General features: G+C 41.6%; 4 protein-coding genes across 13 annotated transcripts; 1 reads left to right on the top strand and 3 right to left on the bottom strand.

Moving 5' to 3' along the window:
* Positions 1-112: 112 nt before the first annotated feature.
* Positions 113-7,786, bottom strand: LOC129602754 (maestro heat-like repeat-containing protein family member 1). Of its 4 annotated transcripts, none has more exons than XM_055501895.1 (15): positions 7,209-7,786; positions 7,026-7,143; positions 6,784-6,929; positions 6,542-6,679; positions 6,005-6,254; positions 5,714-5,940; positions 5,470-5,631; positions 5,110-5,332; positions 4,349-5,028; positions 2,640-4,213; positions 1,792-2,380; positions 1,565-1,711; positions 1,011-1,361; positions 683-805; positions 113-621 (listed from the first exon to the last, which is right to left on the bottom strand). In XM_055501895.1, the coding sequence occupies exons 2-15, from the start codon at positions 7,072-7,074 to the stop codon at positions 376-378; spliced, it is 4,905 nt and encodes a 1,634-aa protein (XP_055357870.1). In that variant the 5' UTR covers positions 7,075-7,143; positions 7,209-7,786; the 3' UTR covers positions 113-375. The 4 variants fall into 4 exon arrangements, with proteins under 4 accessions (XP_055357870.1, XP_055357869.1, XP_055357868.1 ...); XM_055501894.1 differs by having other exon boundaries at positions 7,213-7,786; XM_055501893.1 differs by having other exon boundaries at positions 7,026-7,129; positions 7,213-7,786.
* On the top strand, positions 7,698-10,316 carry LOC129602757 (ubiquitin carboxyl-terminal hydrolase 46-like). The gene is made up of 3 exons (XM_055501902.1): positions 7,698-8,492; positions 8,571-8,775; positions 9,069-10,316. Exons 1-3 carry the CDS (start codon positions 8,425-8,427, stop codon positions 10,107-10,109), a joined length of 1,314 nt encoding a protein of 437 aa, XP_055357877.1. The 5' UTR covers positions 7,698-8,424; the 3' UTR covers positions 10,110-10,316.
* Positions 10,317-10,377: 61 nt separating this feature from the next.
* LOC129602756 (F-actin-uncapping protein LRRC16A-like) lies at positions 10,378-20,342 on the bottom strand. Of its 4 annotated transcripts, XM_055501897.1 has the most exons (27): positions 20,184-20,342; positions 19,586-19,683; positions 19,468-19,518; positions 19,207-19,266; positions 18,399-18,526; positions 18,077-18,319; positions 17,482-17,557; positions 17,290-17,378; positions 17,088-17,182; positions 16,669-16,716; positions 16,254-16,441; positions 15,860-15,937; positions 15,647-15,766; positions 15,500-15,570; positions 15,199-15,353; positions 15,026-15,125; positions 14,906-14,960; positions 14,646-14,749; positions 14,353-14,584; positions 13,917-14,153; positions 13,669-13,851; positions 13,509-13,609; positions 12,625-12,823; positions 12,540-12,554; positions 11,601-12,336; positions 11,074-11,310; positions 10,378-10,846 (listed from the first exon to the last, which is right to left on the bottom strand). In XM_055501897.1, exons 1-27 carry the CDS (start codon positions 20,218-20,220, stop codon positions 10,629-10,631), a joined length of 3,954 nt encoding a protein of 1,317 aa, XP_055357872.1. In that variant the 5' UTR covers positions 20,221-20,342; the 3' UTR covers positions 10,378-10,628. The 4 variants fall into 4 exon arrangements, with proteins under 4 accessions (XP_055357872.1, XP_055357873.1, XP_055357874.1 ...); XM_055501898.1 differs by lacking the exon at positions 12,540-12,554 and having other exon boundaries at positions 10,379-10,846; positions 20,184-20,341; XM_055501899.1 differs by lacking the exon at positions 16,669-16,716 and having other exon boundaries at positions 10,379-10,846; positions 20,184-20,341.
* A 408-nt stretch (positions 20,343-20,750) lies between these two features.
* LOC129602224 (aromatic-L-amino-acid decarboxylase-like) lies at positions 20,751-24,861 on the bottom strand. Of its 4 annotated transcripts, none has more exons than XM_055501228.1 (12): positions 24,594-24,861; positions 24,275-24,526; positions 23,863-23,976; positions 23,557-23,676; positions 23,347-23,481; positions 22,961-23,104; positions 22,614-22,725; positions 22,324-22,441; positions 21,871-21,967; positions 21,685-21,783; positions 21,387-21,494; positions 20,751-21,229 (listed from the first exon to the last, which is right to left on the bottom strand). In XM_055501228.1, exons 2-12 carry the CDS (start codon positions 24,473-24,475, stop codon positions 21,005-21,007), a joined length of 1,473 nt encoding a protein of 490 aa, XP_055357203.1. In that variant the 5' UTR covers positions 24,476-24,526; positions 24,594-24,861; the 3' UTR covers positions 20,751-21,004. The 4 variants fall into 4 exon arrangements, with proteins under 4 accessions (XP_055357203.1, XP_055357195.1, XP_055357210.1 ...); XM_055501220.1 differs by having other exon boundaries at positions 24,275-24,506; XM_055501235.1 differs by having other exon boundaries at positions 24,608-24,861.
* Positions 24,862-26,542: the final 1,681 nt, after the last annotated feature.

Genomic DNA, 26,542 nt, shown 5'->3' with positions numbered 1-26,542 from the left:
AAAACAACGAACGATTAAATTAATAAACATCACAATACGGTCGAAGCTTATAGAATTGTCAGCACTACCAATTTATGAAATGCTTCGACTTACATTAAGCGAAACACACACATCACGAAACCGGCGTTTATCGACCGAAGGATGCAAAAACAAACACCAGAGATATTCTAAAGTAGTCTAGGTAGCAGAGATTGCTGTAGCTGTTAAGCAAGAACTAAACGAAGATTCAAGTTCAACTGAACTCGTATCTAATGCATACAAATATTTCATTTTTTCCAGTGCCAACCAAATAAAAACATATAAAATATATAAATAAACTCACACAATTTTGGCCAAAACGCATGAAAAATTTTGCAATCTAGTCTCACGTGTAACTCAATACAGCATTCCCAACGCCTCCGCGGCACGCAATCGGACCGTGGCATCTTTATCGCTTAACATCTGCACCAGTGACGGATAGATGTGCCCAGGCAGAGCGTTTTTCTCGTTGGCCGCTGTTGCTTGGGACACCAGATTTCCAGCCAACAGAGCAGCATTAGATCGCATTGCTGCGCTTTCGGAGCGGAAATAACCGATGACCAGATTAATGTACATTGGGATTTTGTCGGGGTGCTCCGTTCCCTGTAAAAAAACAATTGTAATTATGAATGCTGAACGAAGTTTTAACTATTTCAAATCGTACCAGCGAGGTGCATAGCAGTCGCAGCAAGCGTCCATAGGTAATGCCGTCGGGATAGCTAAATGCATTATTCATGCCCTCAGATTTCATCAGCGGTAACAGGAGCCGGAAGACTGCTTTGGTAGACTGAAATTCGTGAAACAGAACAAAAATCAATAAACTGGGACGACAATCGAAAAGCTTTTATTAAGACACAAAAAGAAACGAAAATAACGCCTAACGATATAACGAAACAATAATACTCTGTATAGCACTTAATAATATTGTGCAACATACTGATATTTAGCGCTAAAGCACTGAAGACATTTCCGATGAGGTTCAGATATCTTACCAGTGACACTTCAATGTATTCATCGTTCAGATGAAGTAGAAGAATAACCATAAGGTTATGAATCTCTTGGACAAAAGCTTCTTTGATATGGTCACCTTCCGCTGCGGCAGCCAGTTGTCCGAACAACGCAAATGCCATTCCACGGATCATGGGCGTGTCGCTCTCGAACGATGGTCGCAGACGTAATGCAAAACTGATTAAATCATCCTGAATACGCGAACGGTCAATAATCGGGATGATCCTGTTCAGCGCTTTCATAGCTTCCACCGGTGCGCTCGTCATACCATTGTCAGCTGAATCATCCAGTCCAGCCAGAATAACTTTCAGAATGACAGGCGCGTGTGCGTCAACCTGTATAACCATACCATTGAAATATCAGCATAGCGTTCGCCATCAAACCATACCAGCCCGATCATTCACAAGCGTAACAAATGCCGAAGGAGATAAAATACACAGCCAGATCTCCACTTTATGCCAATACAGTAGGTATAGAGTAATCAGCAATTATACGAGTACTGAGAAATATAAAAGAAGAATGACGAAATTATTCTTACCATATCCGGTCCAAAATTTGAAAGACTACCGATCCCACGAATGCAAAAAATTCGAACAACCGATGCCTGGTCGGAGCTCTTCGTTCCCAGATGATTCACAACCATAGCTAATTGAGAGTGGTTACTGGGCTTCTTGCTTTCCAACATCTAAACCGAATGGCAAAATATAACAAAAGATTGAAAAAAGAGAGAGATCGGAAAAATTTTAAGCAACCGTAATCACTTACAGCAGCATACATGGCGACAGCAGCGGCACGCTGGGCATCAATTTCCAAATCCAAATACGGCGCCAAATTTGACACAATCTTTCCCGTATTAATGTCAACTGACTGGAATACGCACTTGCTGGTAACGTACAGTCCTTCTGCATACATGCCGGTGTCCTCCATCATTTCAAATGAAATCGGCACAACCGAATTTGTGTTCTTCAGTAGTTGCTTCAAACAGTCAACAGCCAATCGGGAAGGATTAACCTTATATACTTGTTTCCATTCGGCATCCACGGCGCTGTTTTCAGATGCAATCGCCACAAAAGGCGGCTTGGGAGGTTGAGCTCCAACCATAGCTGCGGCGGTGACCATAAGGACAGGAAATATATCAGCAAAATTGGCCTGCAGAAGCTCCACATTGCCACTCGCTTGGAAGAGCTCCGTTAATACAGCTAAGCTCTGTAAGACCGGAAGTGAAACGCACTTTACTGATGGATGCACCTCTGCAAAAAGCGGGCCATTGCGCAGTGCGTCCAGACAATGAACCAGAAGAACGGAAGCAAACGCTGGAACGGCACCCAGAGAACGCCAAAGGTCCGCCACGGAGCTGCATCAGAAAATTCTGAAGGTGATATAACATAGTGTTCTCATAATATCGAATACGTTTCACTGCATAAATATTCTAAATATAGAGGTTGTAAAAAGAATATGCGCATGCAGAAAGGGCTGCTTCGGTCAAAGCGCAAGAGAAAGGTACCCGAAATAACTACAAGAACTCACTTCATACAATAGTTTTTAGTTTAGGCTTCATCTGCATTCGGTTCCCTCGAATAATCCCATCTAATAAGTGTATTTAGTGTACTTACGCGTGGAGAGGCACCGGTTGATTCATCAACACCTGTGCAACGATGTTTGTATCGTGCTCTGCTATGGCTCGAATGCATCCTTCCACGGCCACTTTGACGGTGGATTCTTTGAGGAATTTGAGTGCATACAACAATCCTGCCACAATCTCCACACTCTGTCCACTAACCGGTCCATATTTGTGCTTTAGGGTTGCCTGCAAGATCGCTCCGATTCCCGCTGCGGTCAGTACGCGCTTTTCCATCAATCCCTGATAATACAACTGTCGGACATACTTTAACAGCTGCTCGCCTTCTAGTATTTTGAAGAACAACCCTGCAACTTTCGTGGCATACGCATGTGAGGTCAGACTTTCTTTTAACCAGGACGACTTGGCCGCTTCTGTCCAACCTTCATCTGCATCTTTATTCATAGTTGCCACAGCGGCTATCTGACTGCCACACTGTAAAGCTGTCTCTCGGCAGCGCGCATCGGGATCGACGGCCCGCGTAGCCATCATCCCGGATAACATTCCCAGCACCGGTGATATGATCAGTTCACTCATAGCGTCCGACTGTACCACGCGGTACAATGTGACCAGCGAATGGTACCGCTCATGATCCGAATCAGACTCCAAAAACGGTTTCAGCGTTTTCAGCAGTGCTGTTAAAGCCTCCGAGTTCCGGTAAATTCTGATCATCGTTATCATAAATTCTGTCAATGCCGTGCAAGTTGCTTCCCACAATACTTCGTAATTCAGGTAAGCGTTATTGGTTAAATCCAGCTGCATCGGACTTGCTGAATCGTGACGCGGAGGGAGAAGAGGGAAGACGTTATTACAAAACAACAATAGCGCATCTTCCATTTCTTCCATGGGAATCTTTGGAGGCAACAGTGCTAGTTCTGAGCAGGCGGTTATGGCCAGCGCCCGTACCGATGACCGTAGTTCTGAAGGTTCGCTTTTGACGAAATCTTTCATATGGAACATCAGATTGGCACGCTTTTCAAGAGGAGTATTGGTCTCTCGTAGTGTCTTAGCTAACATTTCCGTCAATCGACATAGAGCGTGTTTCGTGGCGAAATCCTTCGCGCCGACAAAGAGCGGCATAATGGAGCGCATAATATCGTCAATACGCGCTAACACCAGTGGTTTCGGTGCTCCAACTACTGCATGGGCATAACATAATACCATAGTGGCTTTCGTTTTTTCGTCCATGTTATCCTGTTTGTCCTTCCCACCACTGAAAATGTTCAAGAAACTGGAACGTTTCCCATGTGACTCTTTGGATGAAAACCCATCCAACTTGCTTAAAATCAAATCAAAATGTGAAGCACTTGCATGGCCTGTAGCGGCAGCGCACGCTTGGCGTTCTGTCAATTTTTGATGGAAGACATTGGAGAAGATACCGTCCAGTGCCTTATTGACCACAAGTGGATCGTTGGCGATTTCTAAGGCTGATCCCAGTGCCAAATATAAAAAAGCTTTTTCGTTGGGATATTCCGTGTACAACGTAATCTGTGAGGCGAAGCATTCCGTTATCCGATTGACTAAATCTGGCTCCACATTGCGCAAGTCTCGCAGGCTTGTATTCAGCAGCTGAACAACAAACACAGAATTAGGCTTCAATAACATGCACGTTCGGACATGAATTTTTCTAAAAAATTACTTTCGAACTTTAAAAATGTATCAGCCGTAACGTGTTATACACGAAAAAGTATGCATAAATTTTACTTTTAAAAGCGATTCATGCCACGCCTTCTCATCCCATCGGTCAGCAGTGGTTTTGACGAAGACTTCCAATTCATCTATGGTTCCATCCCACAACTCTTTGATTACATCGGAAATTCTCGTCGCGACAAGTTGCAACAATCGGAGCAGCGCCTCATCGTCTGCCTTTTCTGCTACGGAACCGCTCAGCACAAACAATCGCGTAAACAGCTCCAGTAGGGTCGGATGCTTTCCGGGAATTCCGTTGGGTAGACTGGCAAAAATATCCTGCTTGGTGTTCAGATGGCACAGACACCGAGCAACAGTGCGCACGGCTTCGGTATAGCGGCCATCCACAACGAAATCAAACAGACTGGGCAGCAAGTGGCTTTCCATACCCTGCACCGTTGTCGTCAACAGGTGCAGGACATTCTCACAGGAAGCGCGCAAAGCTTCATCCGTAATGGACTCTAGGCCGGATGGGGAGCGAGGAATGGTTGTGGCAGGCACTGCGCACTGTCTGATAACAAACTCAATCAGCTGAGGAGAGTTCTCGAGCGTCAAATACTGCCGATCGGCCAGTGTGAGAATTAGCTGACCAACTGATAATTTTATGTTGTTGGACAGAGCAACCGGTGGTGTGGGCGAGACAATAGGATCTAAGGCTTTGAGGAGAGGGGTCACGTAGAACGAGAAGCTCACGTCTAGCAGAAACAAACTTTGCTCGCACACAAGTTGCATTATACTTGTAGCATACAAAAGGGGAAGGAATCAAAGTTACGAACCTTGTTGATTGACCAGCTTGTTAATGATGGTCAGTGCTCCGACCACGGTTCGATCGGTGGCGTCCTTATTAACGGTCATTTTAAGAACATTGGGACTGAGCTTGCCAAACAGAAAACTGATGATCTTGTCGGGAAAGTTCAAATGCAAGATTGCAAAACACCGAAGCACTTCATTATGAGACTTCACGCCCATCGGTTTGGAATAATCTGGTGGCGCACAAGCCTAACCCAAAGTAAGGATGCAAAAACAAGATTTTAACAGCTTAAAAATAACTCAAGATGCTAAAACCGAATACAACCGAATTTTAAAAAGACAGCACAGTATCACAACTGCCACTGCGAGCTAATTATGACACTCACCTGAGCAAATATGACGTCGATCAAGCCATCTAACTGCGGCTCCAACGTGGACCGAACATTCGAAGCAAGAATTTCCAGGACAACAGCCAGACCGGCTGTGGCATTAGATTCATGGGGATGACGACGGACAATGGCAACAGCACTGGAAAGCAGCCTTTCCGCCTAGAAAAAAAATTAGAGAAAAAAATGGGAATCAAATCCATGAAGCATGCAGTTCTTGATTTCTGGACTACAGCATGCTTACTTGTTCTTGCAGCTTTTCCTTGGAAATAACCCGGGCAACGCTGCTTAATGCATGCAGCACATAGGATGCCAATTCCGGATCCCTGACTTTTGCCAACCAATTGTTGAGAATGTATTCAAAAATGGCATTGAACTCGTGACTATAAAAACTAATTTTCACACTCGGATCCGGAGCTTCGTTCTCGTTAGCCACATATTCCAACAAAGCTTCGGAAAACTGCGATACGGCTGTAAAATTCACGATACTATCAAAAGGTCCGAAACAATCCATTTTTTAATCCTCATTTCTCACCGCTACAAATGGCTTTCCTGATCGGCTCATTCTTCGCTTCCGGCAGCATGGGAATTAGCATGCTCAGGACAGCACTCAGGAATGGAATGGAATCATAAACATTGGCTGAGAATATCCGACCAAATGTCTGGAATGTTGTCACGGTTGGAAGAATACCAGGCTGGAACAAATTCAACATCTGCTTCATGACTTCGATGCAAAAGTTTCTGCTCATGGACACCAGCAAGTCGCTACCAATTTCCACCAATTCCTACAAAACCAAAATCAAGTAAACCTTAATTCAAAAGCATATCGAATACACGCATTTTTTACAAGTAAACACCCTTCTAACAATATAGCAATACGAATATGAAAGCTTCCGGTACAGGTATTTTTTAAGTTCGGTGCCTAAAATTACTTTGAGAACTGTAGAACAAATGCATAAAAATATACTGTATTCAGAACACAGATTGCGCCGCGTTTATCTTTTATCGCGCATAGTCTGAACCGAAACTGGACAACAATGAAGAGTATTCACAATGGGGAAATCTGGCCTACCTTGTCATTCAGACTGGCAACCGCCGCTTCAATGATGTAAATGGCCAATTTTTCGTCGAGTTTACTTAGTAAATCCGCATGATCAATAATACTGTTGATGGTTGTTAAAATCAACAGTTTCTGTTGTCGACTGATATGCTACAATCACGACCGTACATTAGATCTCCCTATCAGCTAAACAGATAGAGTAAACAAGAATGCAGGATGCGCGCAAACATAAACATCTTGGAAAGCAAACGTACTTGCTGTTTTCTGTAGGCCAACAGCGCCGGAATGACACTGGACGGATGTTTAATTCCCAACGCGTAGACTGAATTGGAAATCTGACTTTTAACGCTGTCATCCTTCTCCTTGTCGTTCTCCGCTTCGACGAGCGCGCTGATGATTTCTAAATAAAATCTTGATTATCAGGAGAACCAGTCCATTTCTTTGGAAAAACTCAAGTTGCAGGTTTCCAGGAAAACCTGCTAGTTCCGAGATTTACTTTGAATATCGAGATTAATGGCATCTTTGGGAGTCTCAGGTAAGTCCATCGTGTGAGCGTGTTCGTGATTTTCAACAGAGATTTAGGTAACCGCGTTTTCCCCCCTGTTGTAATGCAGCTGCCAGTTTAAAACAAACGCTAAAAAGAGAAATGCAAAGTTCTACGACAAAATTTCTGGCGTACGTACTGTACTTTGGTTAGTTTGTCCGAACTCCTCACCACAACCAAACCATCCCAAAACTTTGGTAGCTGGCTCCAGACGGATTTCGAATAACAGGCGAAACTGCCACAAACACACGCAAAGGCTGTCGAAGGACAACGATGACCAAAGTAAGTCCGCAAACAAATGTGGGCAGTGTAAATCGGCTGCTAGCCGCTAGGCCACTGGTAGATCTTTCTAGTTTAGGTACTTGAATGTTTAAAATTTTAATTAAGTACTGTACTGATTCTGAAAAACGGAAAAGTTTCAGCCGGAGCCTGCAGGTGCGGATTTGACATGAACGATGAATGATTTGAAATTTCGACGGTAGCGTCAGTAGTGCGTAATGTTGTTGTCGTTTCAAGACTCCGCCCGCTGGCAGTGAAAAAATGAAACGCTGCTCTTCTTTGTGGCCCAGGGATAAGTGATAACTGCCGCAAGCAGTCGAATTTGCTCTATCACGTATGTCTCAAGTACAGTAACTTCGAGAATGAGATTCCGAACTTTTAGAATATGTTTAATTTATTCTACACAAACATTTGAATTAATTACAACCGTTTAGCACTTTTGTAAGCGGTCAACGAAAATGCGATAACTCATACAAACAAGTACTTACGGAACTTATTATTTTTGCGATCCATTCATTGTACGAGTATAAAGTACGCATTTTGGCCTTGGCGAGAAGTGAAGGCGGTTCCGTCTGCGTCTAGCACGCTTTCCGCATGGAGTAGCGCCGTTCATTTGAGCCAGTACAGTACTATTTCCAGAGCGCCCGCCGCCCATGTATACACGCATCACATGCAAATCAGCATCTTCAGGATTGTATTGGTTTTTTCAGTGACATCATTGCCACTTTTCCACCATAATTCGTAAACATCCCAGCCTGTTTAGCCAGAATCCGAAGTTGCTGCTTCTAATGTTTTCTTCGTTTTCGTTTTTTATTTGGACTGGTCGATTCTGTGGATATCCAAGGGTGAAAGTTAAGATAATCTGTTGACTTGGGGAATGACTGTGTGAATGTACGTGCGCGATCTCTGTTCAGCCTGTTGTTAACATCTCAGCGATTACAATCATTACTTACTCCTATGTATTTGGGAAACCTTGGCTGTTTGACGGTTTGACTCTTATTCCCTGAAAAGTCTGGTGTTTCCCGGAATGAATGGTTAAGGATTCTACTGTAGTGGGCTTTGTCGATCGTCAATGAAACGTTCTGGTGACGATCGTCTGGAGACGGGAGCTTTGAATCCAGAGAAAGAAACGTTGATGAGGTATGCCAAAACGTGTCCAGCACGTGTTTTGTAGCTTCTGAGATCTGGGTTGGTCATTTATCTGCCGTGATTATGTAGGTACGGTGGCCCGAAATTAGCAGCCAAGAAATTTTTCAAATCAGTGCTTCCTGGTAAAACGCAAAAGTCAGCCTCCCCCGAAGGAGTGGCGCCCGAGTGCTTTCTGCGAAGATTTTCTTATCTTAACATGGGTAACAACGCATCTCAGCTGGAGAAAGAACTCGGTGTGGAGCAGATCCCGGTGAACGAGAGATATTATGGCCTGGTAGGTCGGAAATGTAATTATTATTCGCACCCTGTACATGTCTCTTCCCTATGTAGCAGCAGTACTGTACATCTTCCCTGTACGCTTTTTGCTGGATGTTCTCGTTCTTTGACTGCGCATTTTCTTATTTTTGTGATGATCTTGAGTTGCTGCTATGATGCTAAACCTTATTACTTGACAAAATTGATGACGGGATGAAGTAGTCGTGGCATATGCGACAGAATTCCATGTGGCATATATTTTGTTTAGTATGTGCGATTTGCAGAAATAATCTAATTTTTCGAACATTTTAGGTGAATTTTGGAAATACATGCTACTGCAATTCTGTGCTACAGGCATTGTATTTTTGTCGACCATTTCGCGACCGAGTTCTACAGTATCGTGTACAGAATAAACGCTCCAAAGAAAATCTTCTGGGCTGTTTATCGGATCTGTACTTTAACATTGTCAGCCAGAAGAAGAAGCTGGGCACCATTGCCCCGAAGAAATTTATAGCCCGTCTACGAAAGGAAAACGAATCCTTCGACAACTTTATGCAGCAGGATGCCCATGAGTTCCTAAATTATCTCCTGAATTACATCGGTGATCTGCTGCAAGCGGAACGACAAGCATCCACGGCTCCATTAGTAAATGGATCCGCCGTCAACAACAGAATCGGCGCTGGGCTGGGCGCATCTTCCACGGATACTCGAAATGGCTACCTGCATAACGACAAAACCGAACCCACCTGGATCCATGAAATATTCCAGGGAACATTGACAAACGAAACTAAGTGTCTGAACTGCGAAACAGTTAGCAGTAAAGACGAGGATTTCCTTGATTTGTCGGTGGACATCGATCAGCATACGTCGTTGTCGGCGTGTCTCCGTGGTTTCAGCAGCACGGAAACGCTGTCGGCGGAACATAAGTATTTCTGTGAAACCTGTTCGGCCAAGCAGGAGGCCACCAAGTGCATGAGGCTGAAGCGTCTGCCGCGCATTTTAGCCATTCATTTGAAACGTTTCAAATACGTGGATCAACTGAACCGGTACACAAAATTGTCCTACCGTGTGGTGTTTCCGTTGGAATTGCGATTGTTCAACACGTCCAGTGACTGTATGAACCCGGAGAAGCTGTACGATTTGGCAGCAGTGGTAGTGCATTGTGGGAGCGGACCGAATCGGGGACATTATATCAGTATTGTCAAGACTAGTAACAATGTGTGGCTGCTATTTGATGATGACGTTGTGGAACGCATTGAGGCATCGGCGGTGGAGGACTTCTACGGTCTGACTTCCGACTTGCAGAAGAATTCGGAAACGGGATATATACTGTTTTATCAGACGCGAGAGTGAACTCACAATCAGTGAAGTGTTGTTGCCGGTTTTGCTTTTTAGAAATTGAAGGTCTTGTGAGTAAAGCATCGTTGATTTGCTTGGTTTTAACCGTTTGATTTTATTTTGAGTTTCCAAATGTTTGAAGTTTCGATCTCACTGTATCTGCAGGTGTGTGAATTGATTTAAGCAGTTTTTATGCAGCTTGATTGAAGACGCTATTAGAGACTCGTTATACAGGCCGCCCAAGTGCTGACTTTCAATGTAATATGATGGCAGAATCACAGTAGCCACATTTAACTGTTTTTGTTTTTCCAAAGTTTGCTTGATTAAGCCTCGCTACAAAGCTGTAGAATTTCGGAATGAAATTTCTTGCACGTCAGCCAAGGCGTATGACATGAGTGCTTAAAAGCAGACTTAACTGTCAAGAAACTTCTAACATGACACAGAAACCAATAAAAACATAAAACTTTTAAATTTTGGCATTTTTGTATAAAACATTATAAAAACTCATAAAAACTGCAAAACCAGCATTCAAACTCAAAATTCAATAACTTTGGTCTTTCCATCGGCTGCCGTAGGAGCTTTGACATCCTTTGAGCTATCATTAAAAAGACTTTTGACGCGATCTTTCAGTTTAAGAGTCCGCATCGGACGACTAGGCGTGGGTGGAGAGCCACCAGAGTTTGAAGGAGCCGGAACATTGTTTTGTTCAGGAGTCTCTGCGGAGCGCATGGATTTGGAGCGCGTAACACTCGCTAAATTTGGTAAAGGACACGAAGTTAATTTTTTTCTACGGTATTTCACTTTAATAGCGGCTACAATCTTTTTTACTCATATTCCATGTACCAAGCAGTGCTTCTATGTCATGGTACCAGAATTCGTTACTTGAACATTACGTAGGGAATTTCAGATTAAAACCCATGCAACTAATTAGTGTATTTGAATTAAAAAGTGACAATAATATTTTTCTGTTAGCAGTTACCTGCAATTACTGTGCGCGGTAACGATGCTCCCTTCCGCATAGCTTCCACATCGTCACCGGTTGCATGCTCCAAACTGGAAACCAACGCCCGAACAGATTTATGGGATCCGGAGTCGTTCATAACACCAGAATCCGACCCAATGCTAGCCGTATCCAAATGTCCCAAACTGTCCGGTGTGTTGGAGAGAGGCGTAGTGGGTGATGGTGGTGAGGTACTGGAGCCATTCTCGTGTTCTTCTATAAAAAATGAGAAGTTAAAAATGACGATTTAACTGCCATGACACCAGTTTAACTGATCAAGGCCAAGATAAACGCAGTAAAAAGTGTTCTACGGTCAATAATTTGAAGACAATAGACCAATTTTCGATAGATCCTAGTTTCCAGACACTAGCTGTCACGGATTCCAGCGGCATGCAAAACAAACGGGCAGTTACGGCATTAATTGGTCAGACCTTGTTTTGAATGGGCCACACTCATTTTCATAGAACTTGTTAGCATAAGGAGAAGAAAATACATAGTTTTTTCACCTGAACTTTTAGCCCCGAGACTTTTTCCCAAGCCTCCAATACGAGATCGTGGTTTCGGCGTGGTAGGAGGTGGAGGACTTTTACTCCGTCCATTCGATACAGGTTCAACGTTTCCCCCATTATTCACGTTCAGATTAAATATCCCCGATGCTCTAGCCTCCTGCTTAGCTCGCATCTCTGCCATAATATCAGCAGTGAATCCCCGTTCTGAAAGCCCAAATGGTGCCTTACCACCTGCACCGGTTTCACTGCTTTTTGTGTCATTGCGCTCTACTTCCTCCACAACTGGTTCGAATGTGCGCTTAACCACTTCATCTGCAGGCCGGACTAATTCTTTCCGAGCTACAGATGGACTGGCCATGAAGACGGGTAATGACTGAACCGCATCCGCCTTATTCCATGAAAGACGATTTGGATGGCCTGAGTTGAGCTCGGGAAGAGCAAAAAAATTCCCAAGACCATCGTCTATAGGCGGAATGTCGCCGGATGATTTTGACATGGGAGGTTTCGAAATAGGACGGTTGCGTTTAGGTTTTGGACGCGATTTGTTCAAATGCTCCAATTTGTGCAGATGACGGGGTTCCTCTTGAGGAATTTCAGTGGGAGAAGGTGGCACCTCACGAACACTCTCCAATTTCAAAGCTTCCTCGATGGCAATCAGGTCCACATCATTGCCGGCTATACTTTGTGGACGGAGATTAATTTTCCTCGTAAAGAACGATCGCGGTTTCGATGTCTAAATTTCCACAAAAATGTTAAGATTTCAATCTAAATAACAGTAAATCGTTAATCATATTACCAGACGCGCAACAAGGATTAGCTAGTTTTGGGAGAAAGCTAGGGAGTTAGTTTTGGGAGGGATTAGCTAGCTCAGAAAGAATGCTGCGGGTTACTGGTAAGGAAATTTTATGATATTTTTAATGCCCATTAGATTCTTACCTTAACGGTAACGATCTGCAGCACAGAAAGAAAAGCCCAACACCGGTTAACAGAAACCCATAAGTTTTGGAAAAGTTATACTAACCTCTATGGTTTCAGATGTGCCATTAACAGCAGAACTCTTCTGCTTCTGATCACGATGTGGAGATGCTTTATGGCTGTTGTACCACTCGGCGTGTAATCTGATGGCGTTACTCAGATGATTGTGGCAGCTGGACATGCTACTGATGATATCTTCCAGTACGCGGTCAGACAAACGGCTGCTGGCGCACAGCACCACTTCGCTGCAAAGAAACATAAGTGACAGTCAAGAAGGGCAACAACTGCATAGGTATCGGATCGCCCGAGTATGGGAACACCGAAATGAACAAAATCTGTATTCACGCATAGTATTATTGTATTTTTTTCGGATAACATGATGAGTAAATCATAAACGCGACAGCTAGAACTCGATATCTTATTTCTACATCGCATAAGAATAAGTAAAGGTGCTCCTCTAAATAGCAGCAACTCATCAGCAATTCAGCCAGCTTTTTCAAGTTTTTTTTAACAGAAAAAACCTTTTATTAACGTAGTAAACCAACACGATAAACGAAAACCGAAATTCTATTTTTAACACTTTCGAATGATCCAAAGGAATCTAACAGGCCACAAACAAAATAAAAACAACTAAGCTTGTAAACGGCGAACACTTCTACTAGGCTAATTGTCGGCTGTTAAGAAGAATCCAGCCCAAAGAACAGCTATGGAATCTGATCCTAAGCTGGTTAAGAGGGAAATTGATCGTCTGTTTTGCAAACAGTTTAGCTTAATAACTTCTACATAGCATGCGATCACGATCATTCTCGTTCGTTCACATCACACTTGCCTATAGATACGGCACCATGCAGGACACCGCTGCGGTCTCCTCAAGCTGCTTAATGCTATCATTACCATTGTTATCGTTCCGTTTGCGGGTTATTTCATTACCTCATTTTCGCTTCCACATCACCAGCCAGTTGACGCATTATGCACTGCGTTAAGAAATCCTGTGGGATCCTCGCTGAGGCTAGTAAATCGCCTTTAAAACTCTAATCACGAAAGACCATTCATTTATACAGTGTCATCGTATTGCAAACAAAATACTAACTTTTTTCCGGCGAAATATCTGAGGATAAAGCTCTTCGGCCTTAATACACATTTTCTCAATGGTATCCCGCAGTTGCATATCGACAGTCTGATTCAACTGGGAAACAAAATACTCCAACAAATTGCCGACTCCTCCAGTGTATTCACTGCTGTCATTTGTAGACTCATGGAGCTGGTGTAGAAACTGTAATTCATGCGTAATATACTCGTACTTAGTCAGCAGCACTTGCATTAAATGGAAGAGCGCACCTGTTTAAAACGATCGGCATCCGTGACTAATTCGTTCCCTTCCAGTTCCAGGGCTGTCGTGTCCAACTCTTCCACTTGTGGGCATCGCTTCAATGTATCGATACCATCTTGCACTTGACAGATAAGCTGATCCACCATCTGCTGTGAATTGGAGAAAACCACTCCCTGCTTCAAACGTATCAAGCGTTCATTGCATTTCGTCTGCGGCTCTTGATTTCTCCATAACAATTTTTCGATCTGCAAATATGGACATCCGATCAGAACACTGCTACTGAAATTATGATAGAAAAGTCACCAAAGCAGACGGAAAAAAATTAAATTATTTGCCGCAAAAAGAAAAAGATAGGAAAACATTAAGCAGTTCAAAATTACATAACTGGTGCATTACAAATATTAGTAATAATCCCCGAATTAATTACAGTTTATTTCGAATAACCTCATTCAGAACGGTGGCAAATTTTTCGGGTACGACTTTCATGGAAGCAGCTGCATCGAAAACAGGATAAGGAATGTGCCTTATGGAATGATTCTTCTCCAGAGCCCAGGCCAAATCCTGATAACCCGTATGGGTGATGCTGTTGTTGTCCAGAATGATTGTCTCCAGTTTAGCATTGACCTGAAGTGCTTTGGCGAAAATCCGAGCACCCGCATCACCGATTTGATTACCGCTAGGCACAGAAAAACGAACACTAAATGGCGTAATCGCACAGAATCAACACACATGCTTACCATATATCAATAGTCTTCAGATATTGATTACTACCCAAAGCGCTCAATACCAGACCGGCACCGCTTTTCAGCCTGCACTCAGACAGCGAAAGACTCTGCAGTTTCTGTAAATAAGAAATAAAAAACCAACTCATCATCGACCGCTCAATGAAGTGCAAGTTATGCAACCATATTTTTTTCCAAAAACAAAAATGGACAACCCAACTTTTCATAGGTAGGATCACAAATGCGCCAAAAATAAAATATCACTTTGAACATACCGAATCCTCATCGTGGATTAAGTGAACCAATGCGTTCAAGAGCTGAGGCAAATTCCTAAAAAATTAGCAGTGATGAAATTGTAAAAAAAGCAATATACTGCAACTATCACAAGTATATACTTTGGTTTAACATTCTGAAAATTCCTTGCGAGATTCAACTCCCGTAGATGAGAATTTCGGGCAATAGCCAAGACCGCCACTGAGAATTCATGATCCAAGTCTACGAAGGAAGTGAATTTTTTACAAAGTTTTAAAAATTCAAAGAACAAGAAAGTCTGTGTAATCCAACTTACTGCATTCACTCAGATCTAAGGACGAAATGCATGGTATGTCCGGCAAGCAGGTTTCCATGATCTGCGTCGCATGGGAGGATTTGAAATCGTTGCCACTCAAATTGAGCTTGACGTCGGATAAATGTGCATTACTGGCAAAGCCAAGAAGTAATGACCTATATAACCCAAACCACAACCGTTGACGAAAAAAAGCACTCGAATACTGATATATTTCAGGTTGGATATGTCCACTGTAATCTAGAGTAGGTAGCAAACCAAATATCACTCGTGAATATACTGAAATTCTTATCTGCGCACTTACTTTAAAATATCACTGGACAGTCGTGTGGACGAGAGATCCACAGACTTTAAAGATTTGGCAGAAGTAAAAAACTATAAAATGCAGAGAATCATTTCACTGCTACAGAGTATAGACTTTGCTGGGACATGCCCAGATGTGATATCGGACCTGTTTAACCGGTTGAGAGGAGGCAGAGGAAACATCTTTCTTTTTCGCCGCAAAAACGTTCCGTGAGACGTTAAGGTGAGATAGATGAGTATGACATCCCGTGGACAAGGCCAAAAACAACTGGAAATAAGAAACAGTTGGTAATTAGCTCCTTATGAGGAACAAATTCTGCACAACGTTAAGTAACATCAAGCAACCATGTGTCAAACATACATTATCGAGATTACATTCAGTGCCAGACAGATCCAAGTGGGTCAAAGTGTTCGGCTGTCCCAGAAACCGCAGCAAGTGCTGTGGATAAAAAAGCCTGTGTTAAAACATTTTGCAGTGGATCGTTTTCTTACATATAAGCTACTCCGTAAATGTGGTGCATAAAATTACTCAAAATCTAGTACAATATTCCGTTTCAACGGTACCAAAACAAAAATTTTGTTAAGGGAAAATGCGTCCATCTCACAACTAATTACTTAACTGCTACAAAGCTAAAGGAAACGATACCGATATTGTACCAAACCAAAAATTTCAAGTTTAATTTCAGAGATCTCATATTTTATGAGTAGCTGGCACTGATTATCAACTAAACAACATTACAAAAAGGAGTCCATACCGAAATGTCATCGCGCAAAGAATTCTCAGCAAAACTAAGTGTTTTCAATGTGGTGGCCATAAATTTGTTGAGGGTTAAGGCGTGTGCCACCGCATTGACTCCTTTACTGCTGAGCACCGTTCGCGCCAAATTAAGTGCAATTAGGCCCTTGGTGGCTTTGCATATTGGAGCACTAAGATGGTTAGCGCCTACAATCAGACAAATGACTGTCAGAACAGTTCAGAAACATAGCAACACACACAAAACCGGAAGTCACACGTATGCACTAGTGTAATGTATAATGACGAATCATGAGCGGAAAATAATTTTATCTTTACGAGTCATGACAATGTGCAACACCACCCCACGCCATGAAATGCAACGAGAACACAACACACAGTGCATGCAAAGCTGCAAGAGGTTAAAATTTGTTAACCTGCTATAGGAGAAGCTTTGGCCACAAATCCACATAAACTGGACAAACCTAGAAGTGGAAGCCCACAGCTGAAAGCAGTGTATTAGCCGGCAATCACTGTACATAAAAACCCAAGTAGCCAAAAAGACAGCGACAACTTTTACCTAAATTCTCCATAGCTGAGCTTCCACAAAATGAAGCAGTGTTTTACCAAATACTAAAGCAAACTAGCCCACTGCCAAAGCATCCAGCTGAGAAGCGTATGCGATTATAATTTACAAAGGTATTACTCCGATATTCTGCATAACCAGCCAAGTTAAAACATCGAGAAGCAGAACGAACCCTTCCGCAACAGACTACTGCCCAAGATCACAGGAAGAAATTCATGCATTTATTATGCCTAAATTAACGGTAACAATCCACAATAGCCATAAAATTACCCTTGTCCTCGATCAAATTATTAGCCAAATTGAGACTGTGCACCGCCGTGCAACTGTTGGCAATAAGGGCCATGGAGAGCTTGTGAACAAATTCCCTAACAACCCAACGTAATGACCATTAAATTATCATTTTGTAGGCCATGCCACAAAAACTACCCCAGGAGGCGCAGATTAATCAAAGAAAATTCAATTCTTCACTCACCCCTTCATACCAATGTTGTCCATATAAAGCTCCTCCAGACTGGTCGATTTCTTCATTACCCTGATTATCTGCTCGGCCGCCTCGGGTAACTGCACAACACGAATCACCACAATACATAGCAGAATCCACGACAAAATCGATACATTACGTTACTACGTAGCATCCACTATGTATATGATTCTTATTTCTTACCAGTTTGATGTTACTGGCTTTAAGACGGGTGAACCATGTATTATGCTCCAGTGCAGAAATGATGGGAATCAGATCACTGTGCAAACAACACCGGACACGTTATTTGACACGAAAATTAATACGATTTGATCAGCGGATAAGCCTATGGATGCCACTTCACCGGCATCCCGTACAGCGGAATCTGGCTACAGAAAGGAAAATATTAGGTTCAAATATTTTCCGGTATAGAAAAACCTTTTAACAACTAATTAGTACTGAATGTAAGCACATAATATGAAATTATAAAACCAGTCGGGTCTGTAAAATTTCATGGACCAGAAAAACAGGTTCACGTAAACGGTAATTATATTATGCATACAGTGAAGCGTGTACACAATTAAGCGCGTGGTTTCTTTCAACTCCATCCACATTCAAAAGTCCACATAAATTACACTAAACGCAGTCAAAAACCATTTACCGTACTAACGTTCTCAAGACTGTAGTCGCTAGAGCATAAGAAAATGCAAAATAAGATGCAAAACAAAAATTACAAACCGCAAAAGGAAAACATTCCCCGAAGCAAGTCTGAAAAGAGCATACAGCAATCTGTACATACCGGGGTTCCAGATGATCAAAATCTTGAAGGCAAAACTCCCGAGTATTGTGCGCGTGATAAATAGTATCCACATCCCATGCGACTTCTTCCCGATAAGGTAAACAGTGATAATCACACATGCAGGCGTACATCCTAGAATAACCTCCGCATGGCCCGCAATCCCGTATTTCAAGCGACTCAAGGATATTTTGAAGATTCTGTAGGCGTTCATATGGCAGGAGATCTATTTTTCGCACTATCCGTCTACAACAGACATATAATTGACCGCATTTCTTTCACCATGATCTGGAAACACCAATTTAATTCGAATGGTAATCCGTACTCGATGGGGGCAGCCGGAAAGATGCTTTTCACTGCAGTGACTAAATGCATTATCATCATGTCCACCCGTTCGTTGGTGGTGGTGTTCGTATAAAATTTGTGAATCTTTCCATCCACGGTAAGAAAAAACTATAATAAATCAGAAAATCATGTTGACAGTATCACTAAATTGCGACGGTTTGATGACCATGATTATTCTTCACCGGCACAAAGAAAGACAGGCAAAAATATTTGTACAATATGAATACGACCGCGGATTACATGTCAACCAAAGCATCAAGAGTTCAAGGTAACGGTGAAAAATTATTGCAACCTTTCAACGAGACGCTGTTAAATCGTTCTGAACCACCTCGATCATAGATGAATTATTTGTACACAAATAATAAACTGCATGCATTTAACGAAATTTTCCGTAAAGATAAGTTTTCGTTGTGTATACAGATTTTCCCCGCGTTAATGATAATTTGACGATTGATGAAGCAGGCAAGTCAAATTTTCAGCTGAAAATAATATTTGAATACATTTCTAAATTCTAAGCTTTTATACACTTGCTATGTCAGGTCTCGGAAAAGATTACAATCAAATTATCACATTCAAATGTTTTAAGCATGCCGATATAAACAGGACTATTCTAAGTGCAACAAAAGCAATTAACTGCTAACGAAAGAATCGTCCAAAATTTCAAAAAGAACTACTGTATGTCTTCCGACAAGAAAACAGTTTAATCGACGCAAATGTTAAGTCATGTTTATACCAAATAACTGAATGATTTTTTTCTGCTTTGGGTAACACTCATTGTTCGAACAAACCTGGTTTGACTTTTTGCTTTCAATAATGTCCAGATCCAAGTAGTTGAACGTCCAATCGATCTGGAGAAATACCACGCAAGCGTTTGGCAGATGACCACACGACCGATAAGAAATTCAAACACAACACATCGCGCTCTCGTCTATTCCGTTCGCCTTGGCTGCACACAATATATGCGCCACAGCCTCACGCATCTCGCATCCAATTGTGCTGATCGTTGCGCATGTTTAACCAAACAGTCAGAACAATTTTAGCGTAAATACCTTGCTGGGAACTTTAGCCGTCAGGATAAACAACCGACATGCCGTAAAAGCCTACAAAATAAAACAGCCGAAAAATCAAACACGCAGTAATAATAACCAGGCCACACACTGCACACACCAGGATGCGCTGCTCATATTTATCCGGCTTGCTCTCCCATCGAACAGGCGACAGCATAGAGATTTTCACTTTCCTCCCAATCACCTCCCGTATGCTGTCTGCATCCAACAAATCATAAAAATCACGCGAACAAAAAATACTGCACATGGTTATGGTTAGGGAGATGTGCAATCACACTTTCTATCAAAAACAAAATAATCCATAAAATGCCTGCATTTCACGCGATTTGTAGGTAAAACCGTATAACTGCGCCAAACAACATTTAGGGCAGTCTACGCATGGTAGGTAGGGCAGCAATGATATCTCATATCAATATTCAACAATGAGTCACTCATGCAGTAGACGCGTTTTCGAGTGGAGAACCACGATCAAGGTCCATATCGCTCAATTTCAAACCGACTGGTCAATAAGCGGGCATTATTAAAGCCACATCAAGCAATTTTTTCGATTGCTTAGGCCCAGGGACAACGTTTTCTCTCAGTTGGTATAACTGTATCGATCGATCTTAGAATCCAGAATTTGTTTTCAGATGTATGAACACAATCACCCCACTGAAATTCTGCAAATACGAACAGGGCGAAATATAACAACAACTTACCAGTTAACTCCTGTGTAATTTCTCTCTCCGAATCCATAATTTAATTTAAACTATAGAAACCACATACTATCTCAATAAAACCCCCGCAAAAAACAGCATCGGAGAAGGCTCCCTCAGCTACGTACTCACTTTCCTAGCAGTTCAATGCAAATGAACACTTCACCAGACTATTCGCGTGTAATGTTAATGATGCAGAACTAGTAGGGCTTGTAGGTGGAGCAAAAGTTTGTAATTGGTCAAACATAAGCTGAGCCAATCTGTGATTCTGTACTCCGAGGAGCGGACTTTATTTGTCAGGACTCAGGGCTGCTGTGCTACCTAAAATCATTTGTTTATATTCTGTATTTGCGTTCACATCTTCGATCGCAACTTCTAAAATCATTGCAATTAATTATTCAATACATTATTACTTAAAAGTACATAATATAAAGTCATAAGTACATAAAATCGTACGATACTCCTTTAGGTCAAAAAGATACTCAACTATGAATGAAAACAAAAATGCTAGCAAACCATGAAACCACAGAGGCAAAGAAAATAATTATGAAAACGCAAACAGTTTTGAAACCATAAAGCCCTGAATTTATTTCAAACGTCCATACTTCCGGTCTGCAAATTTCAAAATTTTATAAGGCATTACTATTATTGATACTGGCCGATTGTAGAAACGGCATAAGTATACAATATACATCACTAATTCCAGAGTTAACGTAAAAACCACAAAAAATGGTCTGCCTCAAACGAATAAAATGCAGGTTTATAACACTGACTTTTCATCACTTATTATTATAGCAACATGGAAACAGGAACTTCCAGCTAGTCTAGTTGTTTGTACTGTTCGAAGTTTGAGCTTCAGCCTGTAGTACGCTTTCTGCGACTTTTTGGATTATGTGCCATGAGTATTCGATATCTTTCAAGTTGGTAAACCTCGAGCAAATGGCAAATCGAATTACGTATCGCCCGTGTACTTTAGTATGCGTCAGGTGAATCAGCCGGGTCTTGTTGATTTCATCCAGCAGTTTCTCGTTCAATTTGTCGCTGTCGTCCTGAAAACAGTCATTCTCATTATAATCCGGTTCTAATATCTTTAATGCATTAGTTTTGGAATCGAAAAACTGAAATACCGATACTAAAATTTGCGAAAATAAATATTCGTTCATAGTATTTATGGTTAAGTATGCAGGTAAGTATCTGTACTCCTACCTCTAGCCGTAAGCGAAAGCATGCCAGTCCAAGACGAACAGGAATAACAATTTCAAATCGTCCATCTTTATTGACCATTCGTTCGAATTCGTGAGCCAAGTTTACTTGCTAAGAAAAAACTTCTAGTCAGCAATTCGCACTGGACGCAGTTACAACGCAGCATTGATAGTTCTTATTACTTTTATCTGAATGCTACTTATGGTTAGTTATTGAAAGAAGGATATGGTGCATGGAGGAAAGTATGCGAAGATCACTAACTGAAGGATGAGGAGTCGCGCTGTGCGAAATCTGCACTTACTTCCCGAATGTACTTTTGCAGTCCCTCCACTCCATATAATCGCATAATAAACCATAGCTTTAACGAACGAAATCGGCGACCAAGTGCAATTTGCCAGTGCTATATGTAGACATGTATAAATTATATTAATAAACGTTTTATCAACTTCAGTTCAATTTGCAACATGGGCAAAATTAGCACCGATACCCGATAGTCCGGCATCGCTTCTCCGTGTTCAGGCTGCTTAATAAGAATCGGAAGATCTATCATGAATGCTCGCACTAATAAAGATGAATCCCGCAACCTAAGTACAGAAAAAGCGATGAAGAAAATTGAAGGATAAGAATTACATGACCCACAATCCTAGAAAGCAAGAAATGCGAAACTAACAGTTATACACAGATGTTGTACGTACATTATTATGAGAAAATGTTCGATTATTAAAGTGCAAATACTGCAGGCAAGTGCAGTACGTACTACGTCCACAACGACAAAGTTAAAACTTAAATCATCCTATCTTGCCTTGAACTTGAATTACTGTATGGTTCATCTGCGAGAAATCAAGCTGTAAAAAGTTGTCAGATTTCGAGGATAACATAACGTCTGCGCAGATCTAGATATGTACATATACGTCACCTGACATTCACAATATTCGCTTACCAAAGTGCGGAGCAGTCAAAATTGACAAGCATCCATTTATGCGGATTAAAGTTGAATGAATCAGCTAACTCAACCCCCTCCAGGTAAGACCGAAATTCTGGGCAGATAAAAGCGCTCCCTGTGAAAGAGAACAAATTCAAGGTTGCACAAAAATTTTGGAACCAAACCGTTGCATATCCACACTGTAGTAACGCGCATTTAGGCTCGTGGTCGTTTTATACTGTGCTAAATTCTCGATCCTTGCAGTGCACCCTGCGCGCAGTATGTCTTTCCAAAGGTCACCGGCTTACCGGCGTAGGCCGCGTCTACGTGTAGCCAAATATCCTGGGCCTGACAGATCGCTCCCAATTCTTTTAAATTGTCAAACGCGCAACAGCCCGTTGTGCCCAGTGTAGCCAAGACCTGTCCGAACAACGAAGCACGAGAAATCAAAATTTACTCGTTGTTATTGCAAATGTTCAAAAACACTTTATATTGAAGCTATTATATGAGCAGTAGACAGTAATTCCAAAAATAATTCTTTATTTGCGTTTATTTGACTTATTCAGTTCTGCAAGTATATTTGCAAAACAATAGCCTGAGAACTGCAGAATGGTTAACTTCCGTACGTGGTCAAAAACATTCGTCAGTTTCTTACATAAAACGGTATTAAACCTTTTCCCTTATCCTCGTTTATTGCGATCTCCAAGACTTCACCGCGCAAAGATAGGTCTTGGTCTGTTGACAGTGGACGACACTTCACGAAGGCCAACATGGCTGCTCGTTCTGCAGCGGTATGTGCCTTCGAAAATTGCCAATGTTACTTAGTACTTGCTGTTCATTCCGAAAAATAACAATGTTGAGCCTCGAATAGATATAGGAAAGTTAATACTATAGGGTAATAATGCAAGGCATAAGTATTAGTCAAACGGTTCCATAATGTTTGCGTACGATAAGTTTGTGCATATACGGTCACAGCCAAGTGGGCAATGCAAATGCAAGCAGTAGTATCGAATCTGATAACAAAATTATTATGTACTGTACCTGTTCGGATTCATAGCAAATCAATTTAGAAGCAATTTCTTCGTCGCTCAAATCTGGGTATTGCGGTTTGGCATTGCGAATTGCTCTGGATTTTGCTGCTAGCAGCGCAACATAACAAGCTTCGCTAGCTGTTCCCTAAAAATCACCACGAGTTTATGAAAATGCAGGGCAGAATCAGCTGGGTCTAACTACCGTAGTTATAGTACTTACCTGAATTACTCCACCACCAGGTCCTTTGGAACTAAACATGAAGTGTTCGGGAAGCCCAAGTAACTGAGCCAGCCAATCCATCATAACAGTTTCCAGTTCCGTACATGCCGGACTTGCAGCCTGCAGATCAAGCGGGTCATGGTCAGCTAACTAATGAACAGTATAGTCGATACATGCAGCTGGCTTTCTGTTGTGCAGCATAATACCTTTTCCACGCTTGAGGCTTGCTTACAAGTTAGGATAACAATAAATTATATTACTTATGTAACAACCGTTAAGTTGGTCGATGATAACAAGAATCCTCACCCAGGAAAAGCCAATACATCCAATGGCATCGGAAAGAATGTCTGCCAAAATCCCTGGCCATGAATTTCCACATGGAAAATAGGCATGGAATCGGGGTGAATGCCAATGCGTCACCTTCACGTATTGATCGTTATATTGTTACTGTACAGTCTTTATACAGAAAATACTCTTCGACATCAATGTTGCGAAAAGTTGTATATTATGTAAGTAGGAAGCGGTTCACTGTTTTGATGATAATAATGAACCACTTCTGTTCATTAAAATCATTCCAATAGACCATTGTAAACTGCAATGCATCTGTTTGCAGATTTCACTACTCATTAATACGGAGTACAAATACTTTGTTGCTCTACGTTATGCTGTTACATAAAATGGTAGTGCTCTTGTTACTGTTTAATTAATCAGCGCTTACTCCGGGCATGATAACACGTTCAATATCTTGGAAAACAGCGTTCCATGATTCCGGCTGCTGCGGCGCCGCAGCAGGTATCAATTTCCGCAGATATCCTTGCTCTATCTCGGGATACACCGGACGGTCCCTGATGTTTTCCAGATAGTCCGCTACATAGTCAATCATTTCCTTCCCCCGTCTGCGAAACTCTTCGGTGTCCATGGTCCGATCAGAAACAGCAATGGATTGTCACCTATAGAAGCACTTCTTTACCTGAAAGCACCAGTGCATTACTCATGAGTTGTTTTAGAATAATTCAAAGCATATATAGGAAACGCACTTGCTGCTGCTTACAAGCTCCAGAATATGTGCCAATCCACTAGCTTTCGAAGTATTCTGAAATGTGAAAACTTCCACGAGTGTAAGCTTAACAACAGCACCGTACAAGTGTTCGGTCGCCTGGACGCCGTGTACTGTGAACGACTCAAAGAGCACAAGTTGTACACTGCCGTGTACTGTAGGGTAAGCATGTATAGTAGCACTATGTCCACAAATGTCACACATACAAAATGCAGGCCGAACGCCAGTTTTTAGAAACAAGATCGCAAAATTATTACGATAAGAGATCCTCATTTTGAACCTTCATAGAGTGATAAGATCTGCAAATAACGCACTCAGGAAACCAAGATTATTATGATCGAGGCGCGCATGCATGCTATCCAGTACCCGGCATCTACATGTACTTTTTGCTTTTCCTGGACAAATTCAATTCGATGCTGAATCAGCTACATTTGGTATGCATCTTTTTTTATTCGCGTCAGTAGCAACAAAATTTTTCGCACTTTTTACGTAAATCGTGAGAAACTAAAACACAAGCGAGTTACACAACATCTACAAACACAGGCGGGCTACATTTGGTTGCATTCGTTTTTGGTTCGGTTCTGATAGAAAATTTTAATTAGTTTTGTTGAGGTTGAAGTAATTAATTTGTCAACATAAATTTGGACGCTCGTACAGGGTGTTATTGTTAGAAGAATGGATTTTCGAGTTTTGCCGCATCGTTTCCTCAAGGGACATGAATCGCATAAGTCGAACCATACTGCGAAATAAAACAGCTTGATTCATAATCACTACTTTAAAATTTATGATCAACAAAAGGTTATTGGCCTTGTCGGTGTCATGGTTTTACAAATAACATAATTATAGTTATCTAAGTACTTAATATAACTTTCAAATGATGAAGCTGAGTACCCCGGTTCTATTCGAGAAAAATCGTGCATGGGGACAAGATTAAACAAGGGAGAAAAAATTCAAAAACATTTCCTCATGATCGGTTTTTTAAGTCCCGAAAGGCCATTATATAGCTTCGTAGACCATGTATTCTAGATGTAAAAATGTACATAAAAACCGCTAAAAATTTGGACATTAATTAAAAAATTACAGCTCTAGCTAACAACCGTACGGACCGTTAAAAATCTAGCTAACAACCGTACGGATCGGGGGGGAGACTAATAAGATACAAATTTTGTCTATAAGTTAGGCTAGTACTTCGTTTCACACTTTTCATTTCGTAGCTAAAACGACTGAACGATCGGATGCTGCCGTTGGCCATGGAAAACACGAATCTAATTCTAGAGAAACGTAATTTCGAACAAATACTGAGACAACAACGATGCTCGTTTGTTCCACAAATAAAAAATAATACGTTATCTGTTATCATGGTGTTTGACAAGGGCGCAACGCAATGACCACAATCACGTAGCGATTATGCTTGATTGGTGTAGCCGCATCTTTGTAATCGATTGAACGGAAATCGAATGACAGGATACGACAGCTTTAACAAAATTCAAAGCAAACGTTTGTCTCACGTGGACAAGATTTAAACAAGGGAACAGCTAGAAATCATGTAGAACTTAACTAAGTCATAAAACGAAATTAACTGCTATCAAGCGGCGATTTTTTGCGATTGCAGTCCTAATAGCCCTCCTTTCGTTCTTGTGCCGCTAGAGACTGAGTGTATTTTCTGTATTTAACATTCTTACTATCATATCCCACTAAGGCCATTAATATCCCAACTGCATTCCCAAACAGTTCATAATAATGTGTGCAAAGGTTTTATGGACATTCATGCGTGCAAAACAACAGTGTAAAACACTGAAAATGGAAAACAGCTCATCAATTGATCACCTAATCAAAAAATTCTCACTGATTGTGAGCATACAGAATGCCTACTTTTGGAACTGTATGCTGCAGCCATTGCTGCGTAATCAAAAGAGACGGCATTGTAAA

Source organism: Paramacrobiotus metropolitanus, unplaced genomic scaffold (assembly GCF_019649055.1).
Source record: "Paramacrobiotus metropolitanus isolate TYO unplaced genomic scaffold, Prichtersi_v1.0 Parri_scaffold0000004, whole genome shotgun sequence".
Lineage (NCBI taxonomy): Eukaryota > Metazoa > Tardigrada > Eutardigrada > Parachela > Macrobiotidae > Paramacrobiotus > Paramacrobiotus metropolitanus.
The sequence above is the reverse complement of the archived record's forward strand: the minus strand, read 5'-3'. Positions and strand labels throughout refer to the sequence as shown.

Coding starts and splice junctions, on each gene's coding strand:
- LOC129602754 (XM_055501895.1), bottom strand. CDS start 7,074: ATGGACTTACCTGAGACTCCCAAAGATGCCATTAATCTCGATATTCAA. Junction 5,632..5,713: donor AGGAAAAGCTGCAAGAACAA/GTAAGCATGCTG, acceptor TTTTTTTTCTAG/GCGGAAAGGCTGCTTTCCAG. Junction 4,214..4,348: donor GGCATGAATCGCTTTTAAAA/GTAAAATTTATG, acceptor TTTGTTGTTCAG/CTGCTGAATACAAGCCTGCG.
- LOC129602757 (XM_055501902.1), top strand. CDS start 8,425: ATGAAACGTTCTGGTGACGATCGTCTGGAGACGGGAGCTTTGAATCCA. Junction 8,493..8,570: donor GAGAAAGAAACGTTGATGAG/GTATGCCAAAAC, acceptor GTGATTATGTAG/GTACGGTGGCCCGAAATTAG. Junction 8,776..9,068: donor ACGAGAGATATTATGGCCTG/GTAGGTCGGAAA, acceptor CGAACATTTTAG/GTGAATTTTGGAAATACATG.
- LOC129602756 (XM_055501897.1), bottom strand. CDS start 20,220: ATGGATTCGGAGAGAGAAATTACACAGGAGTTAACTG. Junction 15,126..15,198: donor CTTAGATCTGAGTGAATGCA/GTAAGTTGGATT, acceptor CTTCCTTCGTAG/ACTTGGATCATGAATTCTCA. Junction 11,311..11,600: donor TCTCGGGGCTAAAAGTTCAG/GTGAAAAAACTA, acceptor CATTTTTTATAG/AAGAACACGAGAATGGCTCC.
- LOC129602224 (XM_055501228.1), bottom strand. CDS start 24,475: ATGGACACCGAAGAGTTTCGCAGACGGGGGAAGGAAATGATTGACTAT. Junction 22,726..22,960: donor AAGGTTTAATACCGTTTTAT/GTAAGAAACTGA, acceptor TTGTTCGGACAG/GTCTTGGCTACACTGGGCAC. Junction 21,784..21,870: donor AAGCGATGCCGGACTATCGG/GTATCGGTGCTA, acceptor GTCTACATATAG/CACTGGCAAATTGCACTTGG.